At 57.1% G+C, this 22,551-nt stretch overlaps 1 protein-coding gene across 5 annotated transcripts in view; it reads left to right on the forward strand.

The window, feature by feature from the left end:
- Window positions 1-22,551, forward strand: part of KIAA0930 (KIAA0930 ortholog) — a 46,673-nt gene extending 24,122 nt beyond the window's left edge. The window contains exons 1-11 of one of the 5 annotated variants that reach the window (XR_004178885.1): window positions 755-922; window positions 3,082-3,233; window positions 9,091-9,210; window positions 9,295-9,372; window positions 9,705-9,806; window positions 11,027-11,167; window positions 11,796-11,990; window positions 14,938-15,100; window positions 16,988-17,146; window positions 17,702-21,871; window positions 21,949-22,551. Coding sequence is in view for 4 of the 5 variants with exons in the window: in XM_017945385.3 (XP_017800874.1) it covers window positions 826-922; window positions 3,082-3,233; window positions 9,091-9,210; window positions 9,295-9,372; window positions 9,705-9,806; window positions 11,027-11,167; window positions 11,796-11,990; window positions 14,938-15,100; window positions 16,988-17,146; window positions 17,702-17,742 (1,248 nt within the window). In the remaining variant the exon portion in view is untranslated. Of the gene's footprint in view, window positions 1-662; window positions 691-754; window positions 923-2,663; window positions 2,925-3,081; window positions 3,234-9,090; window positions 9,211-9,294; window positions 9,373-9,704; window positions 9,807-11,026; window positions 11,168-11,795; window positions 11,991-14,937; window positions 15,101-16,987; window positions 17,147-17,701 lie in introns of those variants that run through there. The other 4 variants (XM_017945386.3, XM_017945385.3, XM_009217491.4 and 1 more) reach the window with 4 other exon arrangements.

A 22,551-nucleotide genomic window follows, 5' to 3' on the forward strand; every position in this document is an offset into this window, starting at 1 on the left:
CCATCTCGACTCACTGCAGCCTCTGCCTCCCAGGTTCAAGTGATTCTTGTGCCTCAGCCTCCTGAGTATCTGGGATTACAGGTGAGCACTACCACACCCGCCTAAGTTTTGTATTTTTAGTAGAGATGGGGGTTCACCATGTTGCTCAGGCTGGTCTTGAACTCCTGACCTCAAGTGATCCACCTGCCACGGCCTCCCAAAGTGCTGGGATTACAGGTGTGAGCCACCGCGCCTGGCCTAAATTTTATTTTTTAATACGCTTTTAGAGACACAGTCTCATTCTGTCCCCCAGGTAGAAGTGCAGTGGTTCGATCATAGCTCACTGCAGCCTTGAACTCCTGGGCTCAAGGGATTCTCCCACCTCAGCCTCTGTAGTAGCTGGCACCACAGCCACGTGCCATCATGCCCAGCTAATTTTTATTTTTTTGTAGAGACAGGGTCTCACTACGTTGCCCAGGCTGACCTTGAACTCCTGGCCTAAAGCAATCCTTCCGCCTTGGCCTGTCAAAGTGCTGGAATTACAGGTGTGAGCTACCTCACCCGGCCAAGTGTGATGAGTGCTGATGGCCATACACACCTGTGAAACCAACGCCGCAATCAAGACGCAGAACCTTTGAGGGCGGCCACCCATCTGCTTTAAGTCACTCCAGTTCTGCCTTCTCCGAAACATCACGTGGATGAGATCATACAGTAAATAGCTTTTTGTGCCTGCTTTCTTTTGCTCTGCAGGACAAGTTTGAGGTTTATCCGCGGTGTGGTGTGGATCACTAGTTTGTTTTTATCGTGACACGTGTGCATTCTCCTGGTCTGCAGTTTGGGGCCGTTATGAACAAAGATGCTGTGAACATTTGTGTGCCAGTCTCGGTGGACATGTGCTTCATTTCTCTTGGGCAGGTCCTAGGAGTGGCTAGTGGCTGGTTTTGTAAGTATATGTTTAACTCTGTGAGAATCTGGCAGTTTTCCTAAGGGCTATTTTTTTGGGGTTTGATTTTGGTTTTTTGTTGTTGTTGTTGTTTGTTTTTTTGAGACAGTCTTGCTTTGTTGCCTAGGCTGGAGTGCAATGGTGCAAACTCGGTTCACTGCAACCTCTGCCTCCCGGGTTCAAGCAATTCTCCTGCCTCAGCCTCTAGAGTAGCTGGGACTACAGGCATCCATCACCATACTTGGCTTATTTATTGGTTTGTTTGTTTGTTTATTTTTTCTGAGATGGAGTCTCGCTCTGTTGCCGAAGCTGGAGTGCAATGGCGTGATCTTGGTTCACTGCAATCTCTTACCTCCCGGGTTCAAGTGATCCTCCCGCCTCAGCCTCTTGAGAAGCTGGGATTACAGGCACCCACCACCATGCCCGGCTGATTTTTGTATTTTTAGCAAAGACGGGGTTTCACCATGTTGGCCAGGCTGGCCTTGAACTCCTGACCTCAGGTGATCTGCGCCCCCCTGCCCCAGCCTCCCAAGGTACTGGGATGATAGGCGTGAGCCTTAAAAACCAAATTTATTCTCTTATTCTGTTGGGCTCTAAGAGGGAACCAAAAGTGAAACAATGTTAAGAGGAGGTAACAAAGAATTGAATTTTATCCAGGAATAATCATAGCCCTTTGCTTAATTTTGCAAGGGTCTGTAGTAGGGTGACTTGGGCATTGCCTGTTGCAAAAACGCGGCAGGAATTTCAAAGCGACTCTGCAGACAGCATGCATGTGTGGTTCCCCCAGGTCCTGTGAGCCTGGGAGGTCTTGCCAGTCCTGTGGGCTCTCCTGACCCTCACCCCTGGGGGCTGACAAGGCTTGCTGACCCAGACCCTCACCAATGAAGCCTCCTTCTCTTTTCCTCCTTCTCACTGCCCTAGAGCCCAGGAGCCAGGCAGGGCATGGGCATGGGTGGGTAACACACTGTTGGGCTGAGGGCCGGGGGCCGGGGCTGGCTTCGAGTCCTGGTTCTTTGGTTCTTTGGTTAGTGGTGTAGCTGACATCAGCCAAGGCTGGGGTGTTCTGCGTTTGACTTGGCTGATGGCCGAGTCCTGGTCGGCCCACTGGTCTGCCTGTGAGAGCGAGAGAGGGTCCCAGCACCACTGGCCCTCAGGTTCCCCATCTCCAAGTGTCAGGATTAGTTCCTTCCAGCTAGACTAGTGCGGTCTAGTACCACCACTAGATCGCACCGGTCAGTGAGGAAGACACACAACAAAAGCAGCCCTGGTTTAATCTACTGAGTTGATAAGAGGGAGCTTGGCAGCATATTTCGAAGTGTTGAATCCATCTAGAGAGGGGACAAACCCACCTATGTTGATCCTACTGTGTGCCCGTGGTCTTGGTTTGTCTGCAGGTGCCCCAAGGAACCTGTGGCTCAGAGCCCCCGCCCATTGTCCCGTCACCAGCAGCCGCGCTGGAACGGAAACCCAGGTCTTCCCTACCAAAGCCGGTGGGCTTTTTCTCTTTTGCAAGAAAATATTACAAATATTTATCATAAAGAAATACCATCTGTAATACAAGGAGACGTCCCCGATACGAAGCTGGCGAGCGTTCAGGGCCAGCAGTGCAGACGCGGGGCAGGGGTGGGGCGGGTGCTGTCCCCGCCGTTCCGCCCCGCCGTTCCGCCTGCAGCCTCGGAGGGCGGCTGTCCCTTTAAGTCGGGTTCCCGTTGGGATTGCCGCAGCCATTGGGGAGTGGGTGGGGGTGAGAGATGTTGGTGAGAGCCCTGCCTCTCCAAAGGCTCCCCCCAGCCAAGCCTTCCCGGCTTCCAGCCCAGACAGCCGCCAGCCAGTGGCGTTTCTGGCTCCTCGGGATTTTCCTTTTCCACTGAAGCTGCTGATTCATCCTCAGGCGGGAGTCGGGCTCAACTGTGGGGCTGGGAGCACGGGCTCTCAGGCTGCTGCTGGGCGGAGGAACTGGGCCTCCAGGGGGTGTCCTCCAGCCTCTCTGGATGCCCCATGGGTGGGGGTCGGGAGTGGTGAGGGAGGGGCAGCACATCTCAGAGCCCTGGCAAATTTCTGGCCAGAAATGTGGGGGTATGGGCACAGCTTGGCCAAGTCCATGTTGCAAGGGCCAGGGTGGCCGTCCTTCCTCACTCCTGTCTGGCCTCCCTCTGCAGGGTGCTTCAAGGATGACCGCATTGTCTTCTGGACTTGGATGTTCTCCACCTACTTCATGGAGAAATGGGCTCCCCGGCAGGATGACATGCTTTTCTATGTGCGCCGGAAGCTGGCGTACTCTGGCAGCGAAAGCGGTGCAGACGGGAGGAAGGTGAGTGACCCCTGGCCCCTGCCCCTGCGTCCGTGCCCCAAGCATCCCTGTGGTGTCTGCTCTCGGCGTGCATGTGGGCTTTCCTCAGTGCTCATGCATAGCAAAGAGGGTGAGTGATATTTATTGAGCACCTACTGTATTCCAGGAACTGTGTAGACAGTCTCATGTGCAAATCTGGATGTGCTGAGTGTCTGTGCACATTGTCATTCATCTTCACTGTGACCCTGAAGGGCAGTGATTGCTGTCACCATCGTAGCTTTCAGGAAACAGGTTCAGAGACAGCTGATCGGCTGGCCTCTTATAATTAGTCAGTAGATGGTAGAGCAAAGGTCGGGCTCCAGAGCCCAGAGCCCTCCCTCAGCCATGGCAGGGTGGCGTGGCTCAGTGGTGGTGGTGATGACGGTGCCTTCTACTTATTGAGCCCTCGCCATCATCTGGACACAGTGCTGAGCTCTCTTCTTCTCAGCCTCATTGTGAAGTCCCAACAGCTCGACAGGGTGGGTGTTCTTATCCCTGTCACAGAGGAGGAAACGGAGGGCTCGGAGACGAAGCGATTTGCCTAACATATTTCATCCACTAAATCTAAGTGTGGGAGGAGCTAATAAAATACATTTTGCATGCTTCCTTCTCTGTTTTTCACAGGCTTTTGCAGTTTGTAAAATGTTTAAGCAACCCCATATGCCAGACATGGACATGCTTTTGTTTTCCTTTAAAAACAAGAAATGAGAGGGCCGTGGAGCCAGGTCTGGAACTTGCAGCCTGCCCGGCTCTGTGACTCTGGGGCCATGTTTGCGGGCAGAGGCTAATGCAGGGATTACCTGGAGCCTGGCCTTGCCTTGGGCCCATTTTCTGAGCCTGAACACATGCGGGATGGATTTTCTGCCAGTGGGCAGGCCTGGGTGCATTCATGCTGGCCCTGAGCCCTGAGCTAGCCCCACTTTGGAGGGACCAGCAAGAGACCATGAGCAACTGGCCAGAGGTGGGGGAAGAGCCAGGAGAGGGGAGGGCAGCCCAGGAGGGGAGGGCTGCCCAGGAGGGGAAGTCTGGAGAAGTGGGGGCAGCCAGTGGGGTGCAGTGTCTGAAGGGCCCATTGGATTTGGTACCAGGGAGGGGTGGCGGCCTTAGCACAGCAGTTTCAGTGGCAGGTGGGCAGGGACTGGAGCCACTCAGGCAGGCAGGGGATGCTTTCTGGGAGGGATGAAGAGGAGGACGGACTGACTGGTGATGGGATCCCTGAGTAAGAACCTTCTGGAGCTGGCTCAGGGCCCCTCAGAACCTGCTGCCACGCCCGCCCTGTCTGGGTGTGCAGTCAAGAGACCAGCTTTCAAGGCCAGTCTTGCTTCCCCCTGGTTTACCATATGACATTGCCAGGTCATCTCCTCTCTGGGGTAAAGGGGGATCAGGGCAGGTGCCCTGAAAGGTGAGGGCCCTCCCATTGTGGACACCTGGGAGGCTGGGATGTTTGGGGTTGGCGTGACCACATGAGTGCCCTTGGCAGGGAGGTGGCTGGTGCCTCGGGATCCTCACTGCCCGTGACCCTCATGGCGGGCACAGGCTCCTCTAACCTCAGCACAGCTCTGGGGGGAGGCACTCCTCTCACCCATGGAAGCTGGAACTCAGAGGCTCAGGCCCTCTGTCGTCCCAGGGCTGTGGACCCTGCCCCTGTCTCCGTCCACTCCGGCCTCTCAGCTTCTGCTGGAGTTCAGGTTGCAGAGAACCTTTCCCCCACCCCCAAATGTTGGTCTTTTCCCCAAGGCAGAGTCTGCTGCAAGCAGGGGCTCTAACGAGGACTTGGCGCATTTGAGATACTGTCAGCTGTAGTTTGAATTTGGATTCCAGAGAGGTCACGACTCTGGTCAAGACGGCAGACAGGGAGGTGGGAGGATGGGTTGTGTACCCCGGATAGGCTGGGGTAGGGGGAGGAGAAAGGAACATCAGATGAGGGGTCCGTCTTGGGTGGAGGAGAAGTTAAAGGTGAGAGCCCTCCACTGAGAAAGCACAGCCCTAGATCCAGGCCTGAGGAATTTGGGGCAGTGGGGATGGGGCCACATCCAAGCTCTGCTGAAAATTTGGGGGTGTCGAGGTCAGGGAAGCCTGAGTCCCATGGGAGCAGGTGGCAGTCCAGCTATTCACATGCTAGAATATTCCGTTGTAACACCCACTGTGAACCATGTGCAGATGCCCCCCCACACTCAGTGCTGGGAGCACAGAAATGACTCATATCTGGCCTCAGTCTGTTGGGACAGACAGACAGTGTAGCCAGTGGTACGGAGCCATCAGTGCTGGGATGGTGGGAAGAGGAGCAGGGCGGTGGGGAGAGTGCAGAAGGTGACATCTGGCAGGCGGGTTGTAGGACAGAGAGAGCGGGCAGCAGTGGGCTGACACGCCCCGTGGAGGGACCAGCGAGTGCAGAGCGGGAGGGTGTGTGATGGGTGCCACATGGGACTTGCCAGACTGGGCCGATGGAGATTGCGGGGCCTGGTTGGGGGTGGAGTCCTGGGGCTGCCCCAACTTGGCATTTTTCCCAGCCTGCCGGGCTGCAGTGCTGAGGGTGGCCTGCAGGGGGCGGGCTGGAGGCGCTGATGGGGAGACGGGGAGACCCTCCTGGCAAAAGCCCTGAGCCCTGGGTGGAGGTGGGGGCCCCGCAGAGGCGCCTGCGCACTGCAAGTCCTCTGCGGCAGCCTGGCTGCTTCCCGCCCCCTCCCCATGCCCATCCCGCTGGTACCCGGTCGCCATAGCAACCGGCCGGGCTTCCTGCACCTAGCAGGGGAGGGTGGATTGGCAGGAGCTGCAGTATCAGGGGGACAGAATGCCAGGAACCCCGCAGTGCTCCAGGGCACGAGGGACATCCCCAGTCCAGCCTTTCCTAGGGAGGGATGTCCTGGATTTCCTGCCCTCTGTTTGCTCCAGCCCTGAACAAAACGCTCCATGTTCCTGGGCAGCCCATTGTGCCTTTGGCAGGAGGGGGACCTAACTGTGTGCTGCTGGCTCTGCGCTGGTGGCCCAAGCCCTGTGTCATGGTCCCGGGACACCTCAGGACCCTAAGGTGCAGATCATCTTCACACCCACTCAGAAAACCAAAGCTCAGAGACAGGGAGGAAGCTCCCCCGGGTCACACAACTTGCCAGCAGCGAAGCCCTGACCCCAGTCTCACCTTTTCCTTTTTGGTAGATTGTTTTCAATATAACATCTATACGGAAAAACAAAGGTGTACACAGCTTGATTTTTTAGACTGAACACCTGGTTTCACCAGCCCCCAGATACAGAGTGACCAGAACACCGAGGCCCCTTCACCCCACCCCAGGGCTCACCCTCCTGTGGAGTCAGTGGGTTCTGTGTCCTCACAGCCCGTGTGTGTGGAGTCGGGCGGGTTCTGTCTTCTCATAGCTCATGTGTGTGGAGTTGATGGGTTCTGTCTGTTCTCACAGCTCATGTGTGTGGCCTCGGTGGGTTCTGCCTGTTCTCACAGCTCGTACATTGGAACCGGGCAGTATAGTAGTGTATTTTGTTTCAGGCTTCTTTCTTTCTGTGTGATGTTTGTGAGGCATGCCTGTTGACACAGGTGGTTGTACTCTGTCTGGTCTCACTGCAGTGTAATGCCTGTGGCGTGTACCGTGGTGGCCTGGCCACCCTCCTGTCAGTGGGTACCAGGCAGCTCCCAGTGTTCTCTCGGGCCTGGCTTTGGTGCGCACACGGGCACCTTTCTGACGGGGAACCTGCTCTTTTGCCTGCCTGTGCGGTGGGCTGCCCTGAACAGCTGTGCCCACAGTCGTGCCCACGAGCCTTTCATTCACTGAGTCCATAGTGCTTTGCTGAGCAAAATCAAATGAACGGATCAATGAAGTGAGACCAGGAGGAGCAGCAGAGTCTTGTGAGCCCTAGGACCCTCAGCTCAGGGGCTCGGGGTGACTGCAGAACCGCACAGGCGGTGGAAGTGGGAGGCCCCCCACCCGGGGACGTCTCTCTCTCACTCCTAGGCAAGGCTGGCCTCCTGCATCTCTTTCCATAGATCCCAGCTCTGCCCCGGGGGGCGCAGGCCTGTGCACCCGCAAGGGAGCCCAGCAATGCCCAGCCCCTTGGAGCCCGAGTCTGTGAGAGCGACCAGGACCAGAGGCCCCCAGTCAGCACAGCTGCATCAAAATTGAAAGCCAGGCCGGGCATGGTGGCTCACGCCTGTAATCCTTGCACTTTGGGAGGCCGAGGCGGGTAGATCACTTGAGGTCAGGAGTTCGAGATCAGCCTGGCCACCATGGTGAAACCCTGTCTCTACTAAAAATACAAGAAAAAAAAAAATCAGCCAGGTGTGGTGGCAGATGCCTGTAATCTCAGCTACTTGGTAGGCTGAGGCAGGAGAATCACGCAAACCCAGAAGGTGGAGGTTGCAGTGAGTTGAGACCGTTCCACTGTACTCCAGCCTGGGTGACAGAGCGAGACTCCATCTCAAAAACTAAAAGAGGCCAGGTGTGGTGGCTCACACCTGTAATCCCAGCACTTTGGGAGGCCGAGGCGGGCAGATCACAAGGTCAGGAGATCGAGACCATTCTGGCTAACACGGTGAAACCCCGTCTCCACTAAAAATACAAAAAAAAAATTTAGCCGGGTGTGGTGGCTGGCGCCTGTAGCCCCAGCTACTCGGGAGGCTGAGGCAGGAGAATGGCATGAAACCTGGAGGTGGAGCTTGCAGTGAGCTGAGATTGTACCACTGCACTCCAGCACTCCAGCCTGGACCACAGAACAAGACTCCGTCTCAAAAAAAAAAAAAAAAAAGTAATTGAGGCCGGGCGCAGTGGCTCATGCTTGTAATCCCAGCACTTTGGGAGGCCAAGGCAGGCGGATCACCTGAGGTCAGGAGTTCGAGACCAGCCTGACCAACATGGCGAAACCCCATCTCTACTAAAAATACAAAAATTAGACAGATGTGGTGGCGCGTGCCTGTAGTCTCAGCTACTCAGGAGGCTGAGGCAGGAGAATCATTTGAATCCAGGAGGCGGTGAGCCGAGATCGTGCTGCACTCTAGCCTGGGTGACAGAGCGAGATTCTGTCTCAAAAAAAAAAAAAAAAAAAAATTGAAAGCCAGTCTCCTAGGAGAGGTATAGACATGCTGTGCTTTCTCTCTGATTTGTGTTTATTATTTGATCTTCAGTAAACTTGACTCTGATCTGTTAAAACTGGGCTAATACCTGCCTTTTAGGGTTGCTGTGAAAGGATTAATAATTTGTGAAATGTGTAGCCCAGATCCCGCCATCCACTAAGAGCTCAATAGGGATCACTATTATCATTGGTGCCACTTAGCAAATATTAGCTCTTCAAATCATTGTGACAACTTTGAGGGGAAGATGCCCTTAGTCCATTGTACAGATGAAGAAACTGAGGCTCAGCGAGGAGAATGGATGGCCCCCGTGTCCCATCTCCCATCACTAGAGAACTGGGGAACAAGAATTGGAGTTCTGGCCGGGCACAGTGGCTCACACCTGTAATCCCAGCACTTTGGGAGGTCGAGGCAGGAGGCTCACCTGAGCCCCGGGGTTCGAGACCAGCCTGGACAACATGGCGAAACCCCATGTCTACAAAAAATCTTAAAAATTAGCCGGGTGTGGTAGCATGTGCCTGTGGTCCCCGATGCTTGGGAGGCTGACGTGAGAGGATCATTTGAGCCCAAGAGGGTTGAGGCTACAGTGAGCTGTGATTGCACCTCCAGCCTGGGCAACAGTGTGAGACCCTGTCACAAAAAATAATGACAAAAAAGAAGTGGAGTCCTTGTCCGTCGTAATACCTGCCCAGCATAGTAGTCAGGGCGAAGAAGAGCGCCTGGACCACAGTGGGCCCTGGACACTCACTTCTGCTGTGGGCCTCGCAGGCGACTGAGCCCGAGGTGGAGGTGGAGGTGTACCGGCGGGACTCCAAGAAGCTGCCAGGCCTGGGAGACCCTGACATCGACTGGGAGGAGAGCGTCTGCCTGAATCTCATCCTGCAGAAGGTATGGGGTGGATGGGTGGGGCTGCGGACTGGCCCCGAGGGGTGGCTGACCCCTCCCTGCACGCTGAACCATGCTCTCTTCCAGCTGGACTACATGGTGACCTGTGCGGTGTGCACACGTGCCGACGGCGGGGACATTCACATCCATAAGAAGAAATCTCAGGTGAGCCCTGGCGCGGGAGCCCCCGCCTCCCAACTGCCAGTTCAGCCCCGGCGCGGCAGACCTCTGGCTGCCCAGCATTTGAGAGAGACAAGTCCTCCCACTTCCTTCTCTGCCCCTGAGGTGAGGGGTCTGACTCCAGAAATCCGCTGAGCTCCTGGGATCCTGTATCCCATTCGAGGAGCACAGAATCAGCTTATCCCTCACATCTCCGGGGAGGTCTGTGGCTTTGGACCGGCTCTGGGCCAGGTGGCCTCCCTGTACTGGCTTGGACTGACTCTGGGCCTGTGTGCGGGGCAGGGCCTCACTTGTCCTCCACATCTGCTTTCTTCCAGCAAGTGTTCGCGTCCCCGAGTAAACACCCCATGGACAGCAAAGGGGAAGAGTCCAAGATCAGCTACCCCAACATCTTCTTCATGATTGACAGCTTCGAGGAGGTGAGCTCCACGCAGGGCCCCTCTCCTTAGCTTCCCCTTCTCGGGATATGGGTGTCAGGCGCTTCTCCCCCCGGCCTTAGCCTTGCAGAAAGGCGTGGGTGGCTTGGAGCCAGGAAGGGTCCAGCTGAGGCAGACGTGGCTCGCTCTCTTCCTGGTGTTTGCTTGTGGGCAGGTGAATTCCCCTGGCGCAGCCTCCGCTTCCTCATCTGTAAAAGCAGCGTCCTACTTACTGTCAGGGCTGAAGACCAAAAGGCTTCTGAGTGGGAGGATGCCTCATAAACTCTGGCAAGCAGCGCTGCCCGGGCAGGAGGAGCCATTATTAATGCCAGTAAACTATAAAGAAGCACCTCCACGCCTGCACGGACTTGGAATCCTAGGATGTCAAAGAGGGATGGGGTTTCCGGAGTTATCTGGGCCAAGCCTTTGTTTTAAGGTTTGGGAAACGGGCCTGGGTAGAATGAGACTCACTGAGAAACACAGGGCGCTGGGAGGGTGGGGAGGGAGCCGGTCGCGCCTCACTCCCTGCTCTGCCCACCCGTGTCTCTCCTCTGTTGAGGCCCTGGTCGGGGTCCTTGTGCGCATCCGAGGCCCTTAGGGTCCTGAGGACTGAGAAGGAAGGCATGCGCGTCCGCAGGAAGATCCCAGGCTCGGGGAGGTCGTGTCCCCTCCCCAGGCACACGCAGCTCCTGTGTGGCAGAGCTGAGATTTGCATCTAAGTCTTTGTGTCCTCGGAGCTCAGTCTGTGCGCCAGACCCTGGGAGCAACGACTCGTTAAGGCGGCAGGATAGGGCCTGTGGCACCTTAGTCTGATATTGTCACCCCAGGTGGGCAATCACCCTGCCACCACCACTGAGCCTTTGGCTACACAGGAGCCTCAAAGATGTGGCGGGCAGGGCTGGGCACCCCAGGCGGTGTGGAGGGGCCCAGACAGTGGCCGACGGTCCTGGTGAACCGTCATGAGGGCGTGCGTCTTCCGCCAGTCCCAGCGTCTCCGTAAGGGTCCCTGTCCTCCCCTGCTGCTCAGCCCCTACCCCAATGTGAGGCTGTTCCTGTCCCATGGGCCTTGGAGGGCATGGGGCCACAGGAGTGTGTGACAGAGAGCCAGCTGTCCCCTGTACAATGGGGTTTTCTGAGCAGCCCTCCCTGCCGGTTGGGCCAGGCTGTGGTGTGGGCGGTGGGAGCCGATGGTCATGTCCTTGTCTCTCTGTGCCCTGCCCCAGGTGTTCAGCGACATGACTGTGGGAGAAGGAGAGATGGTCTGTGTGGAGCTGGTGGCCAGTGACAAAAGCAACACGTTCCAGGGGGTCATCTTTCAGGGCTCCATCCGCTATGAGGCGCTCAAGAAGGTGTATGACAACCGGGTGAGTGCGGGGTGGCCTCACAGGCGCTCCCGGGCCCGGGGTCGGCGGCTCCACAGCCCACCTTGGTCCACACCACGAGGCCTCCCAGCCTGCTTCTGCGTGGTAGCGGCCACCAGGGGCACCCGCAGCCCCCGGGCTCCTTCTAGGTGCTCCCTGGCCCTCTTCACATCATTCTTCATGGTCGGCCTCAGCCCACGCGGGCCGCTTGCCTTCATCTGAAATGAGCGGGACTTCCTCAGTCTCTAGTTCCCTGGGAAGTGATGGCTGATAGTGTCACTGGCTTCCTGCGACTGGCCCTGGAAGCGCTCCGAGTCGCCCCCAACTAAGCAAGCAGATATGGGCAGGCTGCTGTCCCCCAGCAGGCACCATCTACAGCCAGACTTGCTGCCAGCCTGGCGCCCTGTCCTCAGCCTGGCGTGTGGTTCATGGGGCGGTGGGAGGGGCGCCAGGAGGGGCACCAGGCAGGGATGTGGTTCCATTCCAGCTGCCCCGCCTGCTGGCTCAGACCCTCCCTCCTGGGCAGCCCCCGCTCCTTGAGGGATGGTCACCCTGGCTGTTCATGTCCCGGGGAGGGGCCCCATGGAGCCATCGCCACCTCCCTGACTCAGGCTGCCCCGCTGGCCCCCAGGTGAGCGTGGCCGCCCGCATGGCACAGAAGATGTCGTTTGGCTTCTACAAGTACAACAACATGGAGTTTGTGCGCATGAAGGGCCCCCAGGGCAAGGGCCATGCCGAGATGGCGGTCAGCCGAGTGTCCACAGGTGACACGTCCCCCTGTGGGACTGAAGAGGACTCCAGCCCAGCTTCGCCCATGCACGAGCGGGTAAGGGCTGCATGGCTGGGGGCTGGGGCTCCCGTCCCTCGGGTTCACTTTCCACTGTCTTCCCCCGTGCTCACGGCCCCCCGGGGACAAAGGTGTCATCATCCCCACCCACCAGTGTGCAGGCCGAGGTGCCGAGCGTGCGGAGGCTGGACCACCAGCCCTTCTCTTTGCTCAGTGGTTTGTAGGAGGCGCTGCTGCGGGGGAGGCGTTCCTGCCTTGCAGACCTGGAGGGCTGTGCCTGGCCAAGGTCACACCGCAGGCTGGTGCTGGGCCAGGCCTCTTTCTGCCTCCCTGAGATGCCGCAAAGCCAGGCTGAGTCCACAGGGCCAGTGGGCAGAAAAGACTGGCTGGGGACCCAGGCCCGGCCCTGGCGCCTGCCTGGGTGGACCTGCTGGGTGAGCGTGGGTACATGGCCAGCCTTCCCCGGTGAGTCAGATGGGAATGATGGTGGCTGAGGGCCAGCCAGAGCATGCAGAGGCCTAGACCACCCAGCTCTGCGCCGCGGTTTGTACAAAGCACTGCTGCAGGAGAGGCATTCCTGCCTCGCACACCTGGAAACCAGACTTGCCAGCTTGCCCCAGGTCACACGCTGTCTTGGGATAGCACTGGGCTTGGGCCCCTGCTCTGTCTCGAGGCCACCCTCCTTCCCCAGGGCGGGAGGCTGAGGTCAGCAGCGGCTTTGCTCCCAGCAGCCTGTAGTGGGGCACAGACAGGAGAAGGCCTCCAGCCCACTGGCTGCTTTGCTCTGCCTGGTTCTTGCAGAGGGGCTGCCCAGAGCCGTAGGTCTTGGAAGAGGACAGGTGTGCTGGGCGGGGGGTGCCCGTGGCACAGGTCCGGGGCAGTCCTGCCCAGCCGTTGTCCCGGAGAGATGCCGCCCACAGCCGGAATCCTGCTCTGCTGCTCTCACAACCTTGGGTGTGTCTCTTCCTCTCCAAGCCTCAGTTTTCTCATCTAGAAACAGGGCACGAGGATACCTGCCCCTTCAGTATTTGGGAGGCTCTGAGGAGTCTGGGGCTTGGCCCTCAGGAGGATTCCCAGGTGGCAGCCGCTGTAGTTGCTGTTGACCTACTTGGAAAGCAGACGCATGGGAATGTAATCAATGCTTTACTGCAGACATGCGTGAGATGAGGGAGTGTGTGTTTGTTATACTTTGAATTCGAGAAAGATCTTAACCATACTTATCTCCAGGCGGTCAGATGTTGGTTTTCTTTCTCTGCTGTATACCTTTTTTTTGTTGGGGTGGGGGAGTCTCTTCTGTAATGGACGTGTTTTACAATCCAAAGACAGCAAGTGCTGTGTTTTGCAAAGATGGGTGAGAACGGCAGGCAGGGGCCTCTCTCATCTTTGGAATGAGGTGGTTTATATTTCTGAGTTCCTTTCTGAGATAAAGGGCCTGGTTCTTCTTCCTGGTCCTTAATTATCCCCTGGGACTCTGACAAAATGTGTGTGTGAAAGTCCTTATGAAGATGTGGCCCGAGCTCTGGGCTGGACAAACCTGGGTGCCGTCTCCAGCCACAGCGTGAGGGCTGAGTGACCATAGCTCACTAGACCTGCCTGAGCCTTGGTTTTCCCATCTGTCCAGTGGGAGTGGTTGTGAGGGGTGTGAAAGTCCCCGGTGCCTTAGCAACTGGGCAGCCGTGGGATTCAGGGGGAGGGACGTGCTAGGGTCACACAGGGTCAGCAGCGGGGCTGGCCCCTGGGGACTGCCACCTGTGCGCCTGCTATTACCTGTCTCCTTCTCCTGCGGGGTCGTCTGGAGCCAGTGCGTGACACATGCTGACTCTGTGTATTGTGGTTGGTGCTGTTTGTTTCTTTTATCTTTTGAAAACCTTCCTCGGCTTGTGGGAACACCGTCTGGAGCCCAGCAGCTGCCAGGACTTTGGTGGATGTCGGAGCCTTGACGAGGAGGCTGACGGGGCTCCTGAAGTCTCGGTCCCAGCTCATCCTGCTCCTCAGATTCTTGTTGGCATGGGGAGGAGGGAGGAGATGGGCCAAGTTCCCTCTGGCTGGAACGCCCTTCCCCCCCTTCTTCACCTGGCGAACTCCTACTCGTCCTTCAAGACCCAGCTCCAGCGGCATCTCCTCCAGGAAGCCTTCCCTGATTTCCCAGGCTGTGGATCCTTTTTGCCTCTGTGCTTCATGTATCCTGTGCTTCTCTTTCTCTGTCTCCACAGCCAGCATGCTGTCTGTGGTTGTCACTCTCTGAGTCTGTCACCCCAGCAGACTGTGAGCTCCTTGAGGGCAGGGACCTGCGATGTGCCTATCTGTCCTTAGTGCTGTGGCTGCCTGGCCCTGAGTGGGTGTGAATGTTTGGTGACCAGAACCAAACGTGATTAGAAGTGGGGAGGAGACAGAGGCCTAGAGACACTTAGCACAGCATCTCCTGTGAGGGGTGCTGGGAACAAGAGGGATGGGGCCACTTCAGCCCTGAGAAGTAGGATAAGGAGCGTGTCCCCTGGGGGACAGAAGACAGGGCTGCTGCAGTCCTGCTTGGTGACCACAGGCAAGCCAAGGTCTCAGTCCCTGCCTTAGTTTCCCCATCCGTCAGATGGGCTGACACTAGCCCCTGTCTCATGGAGCTGGGAGGCTCGGTGGGTCTCTGTGGGGCCAGTGCTCACTCAGCGTCAGCAACTGTTCATTTGTGCTTGAACATCCCCCTAACCAGTGTCTGAGGCCCAGAGGAGGGGTCTTTCTGCCATTTGTGGCAGCAGCCTGGTCGCTCCTCGGGCAGCACTGGTGGCCAGGTGGCCTGCTGGCCCCGGGCTGGAACGCATCTTCCAGTCTCTAGGCCCCACCTAGCACGGGCCAGTTGGGGCTGGATCCTCTTGGCCGAGCGGCCTCTTCCCTGGGAGCTGTGTCAGGTTGTTTGCGGACGGGAGAGGAGGGGCGTTGGGACCCCCGGGTATGGGGCTATTCTGCTCTGGTGACTTTGGCTCCTTGTTCCCAGGTGACCTCCTTCAGCACGCCCCCCACCCCAGAGCGGAACAACCGGCCCGCCTTCTTCTCCCCGTCCCTCAAGAGGAAGGTGCCCCGGAACCGGATCGCCGAGATGAAGAAGTCTCACTCGGCCAACGACAGCGAGGAGTTCTTCCGGGAGGACGACGGTGGAGGTGACCCCCCACTCCGTGCCCTAGGGCCCCCGCACCCTTCAGTCTCCTCTTGATCCAGACCATTTATTTATTCATTCATTTGTTCATTCAGCAACACTTAGAGAGTGGGTGCCATGTGCCAGCCATGCCTCCAGGAGCTGAGGGTAGAGCCGGGGACGGACAGAAATGGCTGCCTCCGGGGGTCCCGTCCTGGTGGGCCCAGGCATCTCCTTGGCAGAGTGCTTGGAACCCAGATGTGCAGCAGTACGTCAGTTTCAGGGGATTCCCCACCTTTCTAAGACCTTTCAGCCTGCTTAAGAAGGCCGATGGGTGATCTGATGGCTCCACACACACCGGCTGTGGAGGGAGAGAGGAGGGCTCCCCTCCCTTGGGTCAGCTCACCCTCAGGGGGAGGCCCAGCCTTGCTAGCTCTGTGCAGCCTCCCAGGACCGCGTGCTCTTTGGTGACAGAGTTGCCACCTCGTGCAGCCTCCCCCCAGCCTCCTGTGCCCCTGTCCCCCAGACTCTGGGTGTCTGTATCTGGGTGTTCCTGTGCCCCGCAGTCCTGCCCAGGCAGTCTGCACTCTCTCCTGAGCGCCTGCACCTGCTCCCTGTCCGCGCTCAGTGACCGTCCAGAATACAGGAGTGGTTCCCAGAGCCCCCAGGGAGGCCACGGGGGGGGGGGGGGGTTTAAGCAAGGGAGTGACACAATCAGATTAGCATATTTAAAATGCCACTCAGCAGACCCTGTGGGAAATGGCTCCTGGGGACAGGGGTGGCCATCACAGACAGGTTGGGAGGTTCTGCCACGCTCTGCTGGCGTGGACCACGTGCCTTCCTCACCGTCATCCTCAGGACCCAGTGGGCGCCTGGCTCTGCACTGTGTGCGTGTCTGTTGAGTGTATGGAAGTGAAGGATTGGCCAGGCGCAGTGGCTCACACCTGTAATCCCAGCATTTAGCAAGGCCGAGGTGGGTGGATCACCTAAGGTCAGGAGTTTGAGACCAGCCTGGCCAGCATGGTGAAACCCCGTCTCTACTAAAAACACAAAAAATTAGCCCCGCGTGGTGGCAGGAGCCTGTAATCCCAGCTACTCTGGAGGCTGAGGCAGGAGAATTGCTTGAACCCGGGAGGCAGAGGTTGCAGTGAGCCAAGATTGCACCACTGCACTCCAGGCTGGGCAACAAGAGTGAGACTATCTCCAAAAAAAAACATAAGGAAGTGAAGGATTCGCTGATAACTCCCACTGAGCACCTCCCCCAGCGGGGAGCTGGGGCTGCAGCATTGGTCAGAAGAGGTGGCAGCCTTTGTCCTGACTACTGGAACCAAGAGGCAGGGGCCCCGCCTGTGCAAGGCCCGGGTCAGGGACTCCAGCACTGGCCTCGACCTACTCTTGTGTGAACTTGGGCCAGCCCCTTCCCCACCTGGGCCCATTCCCGAGTCAGTGAGAAGTATTGATCACTGCCCTAGTCTACCTCTCTGGGGCAGGTTCCCCCAGCCGGGACCGCAGGACTGGGTAACGGTGCAGGTCGGTCCAGGCTTGCCCCTCCCATGCTCTGCAGGTGGCCGTGCCTAGTTCCAGGGACAGGGCCCGCGGAAGCAGAGAATTACACGCTCTGTGTACCAGCCCCCCTGGAGGAGACTGAGCTCGAGACAGAGAAGGGAGAGATGAGGGGTGGCCAAAGAAGTCTTCTGGAGGTGGAGGCGGGGGTCTGGGCTGGAGGAAGGGGGAGGGGTGTCACGGGCGAGGAGGCGGCCGCTCTGGAGTGCGTGGGTGCTGGTGTGGGGGTGTTGGTAAGGAGCGTCCCGGCCTCAGCAGAGCGTGGCCTCAGCCTGGCCTGGGAGCTGGCGTCCTGCTCTTCCCCCCGCAGCCCATGCTGTGGGCCTTGACCTGGCTTTCTCTCCTCCAGCCGATCTGCACAATGCAACCAACCTGCGGTCTCGGTCCCTGTCGGGCACGGGACGGTCCCTGGTTGGGTCCTGGCTGAAGCTGAACAGAGCAGATGGAAACTTCCTTCTCTATGCACACTTAACCTACGTCACTTTGCCGCTGCATCGGATTTTAACAGGTAACGCTGGCTGATTTTAACAGGGAAGCTGCCGCCCTCACAGCCAGCTCTACGTCCAGGGCCTTGGTGCTTGCGAGCCACCCGGAGTCGTCCCGCCCCGTCCTGTCGGTTGGTTGGTTTCTTTGCAGGGCTCTTGGCCTCCTTGTCTCAGACTTTGGGTGGAGCCGTAGCTTTCCCAGAATCCTCCCTTTGCTCACCTTTCTGGCACACCTGCTGTCCCCTCGAGTGGCCACATGCCCGGGTGTGTGTGATTCACAGGCGATGGGAGGCTCTTGGGCCACCTCGCCGACCCAGGCCTGCAGCAGCTGTGACAGGCCGCGGCTCTGGCCCGCACACCAGCTTGTACCTGAGCCCCTGCAGGGTGTGCCGTTGCGGCAGGCCCGTTTCCCAGTCTGCAGGGTGGGGATGGTGGAGACGCGTCTCCTCTGCAGTCTGTGGAGCCTGGAGAGGAGATGCGTGAGTGGCCGAGGCAGGCTTCCTTCAGAAGTGGCACTGCTTAGCACTCACTGCTGTTGAGGGCTACTGTTTCACCTGCTTCCCTCCTGCCGGCCCTAGACATCCTGGAAGTTCGGCAGAAGCCCATCCTGATGACCTAGCCGCGTGCGGAGCCTGTGCAGAGCCCCGGCCGGGCCCAGCCCTGGGAGTGCTGCCAAGTGCCTACCTGTCCACCGCCACCGGGGCCTCCTGTGACCCGCCAGTGCTGGAGCCGCAGCCAGGCGAGGCCACTCGACTCCCGGGGCCAGGGCCGACTCCACGAACACCAGCCCAAACTGAAGTGCCTCTTCCCTCCCCTGCTGGCTCTGCTCCGCCCTGTGCCCCCGCCCGTCGCCCCCCACCCATCTCTGGAGAGCCCTCTGCACCCAAACAGGACTAGAGCTGCCGAGCGGCCATGAGAGCGAGCGGGAGGAGCAGCTGATGCCCAGAGCGGGGCCGGACCGGCGCATCTATGTTCTCATGCCCCCAGCAGCAGGCGGAACCACCCAGCCAGGGCGCTCAGCGCATCAGACTGTCCACACCTTCTTGAGGAACGCCAGTTGAAGATTCTGGAATGCCATGCGGATGAACTTCAGCACCCGCGTCAGTCCCAGCTCATCCTTCCCCGTTTACCACTTTGTTCTAACAGGAGATGGGAACACAAGAAGTTTGATGGCTTTGCCCTGGGCTGGGAATACCTCACCCACGCCCAGTTCCAGAAAGGCCTCCAGCTGAGCAGACGGCCCCGATCCCGCCAGAACGGCCTTTTGCTTCCAGCCAAAGAACACCGTCAACACACACACCTCCAACCTGGGACAGCCACGCTGGGCCTCGGACGGAGGGACCCGCAGAATGTGGATTCTGAGGGGGGTCGGGAGGCCTCGGGAGCCACGCAGAACAGGGTGTCTGCCAAAGCGTGTCTGACGTGGGGTGGGGCTGGCATCATCCCAGGGAGGTTCTAGTGGGACCCCGTCTTCTGGGGGCAGGGGTGTCTTCATCGCCCCTGGTTTCCTGGAGCTCACTTCCTCTGACAGCGTGTGCTGGCCCCATCTCAGACCAGCTCACTGAGGCAGAGGAGTTGCTCAGAGGCTCACATGGGCACTCCCATCGGTTCGTGTGAGCAGCCGCCCAGCCCCAGGCCTGCCCGCAGCCTGGTCCAGCATGAAGGCGTTTCCATCTGCAAGGATGCACGGTGCCCTCCCCGAGAGCAGGCCTGTCCCCTCCCCAACTGGGAATCAGCTGGAAGCTGGGTCTCTTCGTGGCTGGTTTCGTTTGAAGTTCCCAGGAATGTGTCAGGTTTTCCAGCGATGTGTTTAGGGATCTCGGGGGGGGAAAAGGAAGAGGAGGGGCTTGTTCGCCCATCTGTTTATTCTTTGGGCTCCGGGAACAGGGGACTACTTTGGGGCTTTCTCCAGACTTTTGTATGTTATTATTAAAAGCGAGCTATTGCATTTCATTCTGCCTCAGTTTGCCCACCTGTGAAATGGGGCTTACACCACCTACCTCACTGAAGTCTCCAGGGTTCAAGTGTGTGGCTGGGTCAGGGCACGGTCACCCATCATTCTGCATAGGTCGGGTCGGATGTTAGACTCCTGGGATGCCCACCTCCCCCTCACCCTTTGTAATAACCTAGTCCGAGACCGGGCTTGGTGGGGGATTTGAACCTTCTCTCTCCTCTAGCAGTGTCCGCTGCGTGTCCCTGACGGCTCAGCTCTGCACGATTTCATGTTCCAAACCCATGTCTTAGGGCAGCACAGAGCCAGGTCATGTCGTGCCCCAAAGTGTGGGGACAGAGCCTCAGCGAGCCCCGAGCGTGGCCCAGCCTTCTGGCCCAGCCCCATTTGAGTGCTCTCAGGGGATGCCAAATGCTGTTTCCAAGTTTGTGTCCGTGTGGCTAAAATCCACCTATTTCTTCAGGAACTCTTCCCCTGGTTGTTCTGGGGACCTTGGGAGGAACACAGCCCTGACAGCTCGTCCGTGGGAAGATGAGGCAGTCCAGGTCGTGAGCAGCACAGCGGCCCGCCCTCTGTTCTCAGAGGTGAGGGGCGTGAGAAGGTTCTCTCCCCTAGGCCAGCATTTGGCCGAGCTTGGAGGCTTGCCTGGATGGCTCGGGGCGAGCTGGGCTCCTCGTCTGTCAGATGGTGAAAGTGCTGCCCGCCTCACAGGTGACCATGAGGACCAGTCACAGTGACGTGTGAGAGGGCTTGCTGGTCACAGAAACGTGTGCACATCATGCTGGTTTAGAGACCAGCCCTCAATGTGTAAGGCATGTGAACAGAGCACACGGTGGACTGGCGGTTTCATAGCCAATACATAGCATCTACCATGTGCGGCCGCTGGTCCGACCCCATCTTACAGACGAGGAAACCAGCACACAGGCACTAGGGGACTGCCTGGAACAAACAGCAGGGGCCAGCGACGGGAGTCAAACCCAGGCATGTGGCCCAGCCTGCACGCTGAGCCACACGGTGCTGCCTGGACAGATGGACAGACACTTGGTGGAGTCTGCCTTTCTCAGTCCCTAAAACCCTCTCCAAAGGGTACTTGCGATGCCGGATTTAAACCTTGCTCGGGGCCACTTAGCCACTTGAGAACTAGACAGGAAGGTATTCCTCCCAGGTTTGTCTTTCCAAAGTAACAAATGACATGTGGAATAAAGTAATAGAGTGACAAGTGGCAGGGCCAGAACCAGCGCCCCCAAAGTCCGGGTGTTGGCACATTTGTATTTCTTGTACGGCCATCTTTAATTTTTCTGGGAACATACCTGCCTCTTGTGTAATGCAGGGAAGACTCATGCATGGTGACACCTAGGTTTCCTCGACAGAACACTTGATCCCAAAACCCCTTTAAGACATTAGGTTTCCTCAACAGAAAACTGTGCTTTAATCCCAAACTCCCTTTAAGACATATTGGGGCCGGGCACAGTGGCTCACGCCTGTAATCCCAGCACTTTGGGAGGCCAAGGCAGGCGGATCACGAGGTCAGGAGTTCAAGACCAGCCTGGCCAATATGGTGAAACCCTGTCTCTTAAAAATAGAAAAATTAGCCAGGCGTGGTGGGCACGTGCCTGTAATCCCAGCTACCGGGGAGGCTGAGGCAGGAGAATCACTTGAACCCGGTAGGTGGAGGTTGCAGTAAGCCGAGCTCGTGCCATTACACTCCAGCCTGGGAAACAACAGTGAGACTCCGTCTCAAAAAAAAAAAAAAAAAAAAAAAAAGACATATTGGTCTTTAATGGCAAACTCCCTTTAAGGCCTGTTGGTCTTAAAGAGGATTTGGGACTGAAGCACAGTTTTCTGTTGAGGAAACCTAGGTGTCACTTTTTAGAACATGAAGAAGAAAGTTGTGGGATGGGCTTTTCCATGTAAAGGAATACGTGATGATCCTAGGTTCTGATGGGTGATAGATGGTCTACGTTTATACCCTTTCTTCTTTCAGCCGCTGTAAGTTCAGGTAGTGGCCATCTTACATTCTGACGTCCTACTGGAAGTGCCTAGTTGCCTGCAAAGACAACTAAGGCTCATTATTTCAAAAGAAGATTATTGAAAACACGAGTGACAGGTAGTCAGAAGAGAACAAAAGGATGCAAGATACTCTCTAGCCAAGTCAGCTTGGAGGCAGGATGGGTTGCTGAGTGGGGTCGCCGCTCACGTTTGGATTCTTACGGACTGTTGAGTTAGGGTTCCCTCTACATGGAGTCACGGGAAGGGTCTAAAGGCACGTTCCTGAGGTGCCCTCCCTCAAAGAGTCTACCCGCACTCAAACCAGGGCCCGTTTTTGCTGTTTTAATCACAAACAGACTAGTTAGTAGAAGACTTTTGAAGAACAAAGTAAAACTTTTTTGTCATTAAAAGACGTGCCGGAGGAAAGGCCCTGTGCAGCCGGTATATTCTAATGACTGCCTTGACCATGTCCTAATATGCTGGTTTTAAGTTGTTGGCCAAAATCCTCTAAAGACATATGAAACATCTGCCAACTTTTTAGTGAACTTAACAGGTTTCACTGACGTTTTTCTCAATTTTTGAATCTGGGTGGGATCTGCTTTCATGTCCTGTTTCAAAAACCAAGTCTCTCTTGACAGCCCATTGGTTCTTCCTGTCCTCTTGCTCTAGTCTGTATCAAAAAGCAGAATGACTGTACTTCTGTTTTAAAAATAACCACCTGATGGGATGGACACGACAAGCTAAGGAAACGCACGTGCCCTTGAGCTTGGCAGCCACTGCCCTTCAAGGGAGAGCAGCTCTTCAGCAGGTGGGCCCTGGGAGCCGGGTGATGGGCAACTGCTGGGGCTCTCCTTTTCTCTTTTTCACTGGCTGCTTGATCCTCAGCGGCAACGCTCCTTGGGACATGGAGTGGCCTCGGGGCTGGTTCAGAGCTCCCGCAGCGGGAGGAGTCTCAGAAGTGGAGGCAGCTGCCGATGGGCGAGTTTGCAACTTCTTATGTCTAAGGCAAGTAGGCGTTTTTATTCCGTCTCCAGTCCTTGAGCTCAGCAGATCAAAATCACAGTGACCCCGCAACCCTACAGAGCCCAGGGCACGCTCGCTGTCGTCTGCCCCACCGTGCCCCTTTAGTCCCCGCTCTGTGGAAGACCAGGCAGTTTAGGTGTACATAGGTATCTTTTATGGTTTCCAAATGAATTATTTGTGTGAGTAATTAAATCTGTAAGAAAACTGACTCTGAATTATGATTTCTACAAAATGTATTTATTTTAGCAAAAACACCACGATACCTGCACTGGACAGCTCGGTATGCTAATTGCCAGTGCTAGTTTCATAAGCATTCCCAACAGCTGCTTTATTAACCGTCTTCCATGTCCAGTGGCGATCATTTCTAGGCGGTATTGGTTGGTTGGCTGTTAGCTTTGCTTTATGATTTCATGTTTCTTTTAAAAGTTGTTTTGCATGTTGAATATTAAATTTTTCTTTTCTGTG

The sequence above is a fragment of the Papio anubis genome, chromosome 16 (assembly GCF_008728515.1).
Source record: "Papio anubis isolate 15944 chromosome 16, Panubis1.0, whole genome shotgun sequence".
Taxonomy (NCBI): domain Eukaryota; kingdom Metazoa; phylum Chordata; class Mammalia; order Primates; family Cercopithecidae; genus Papio; species Papio anubis.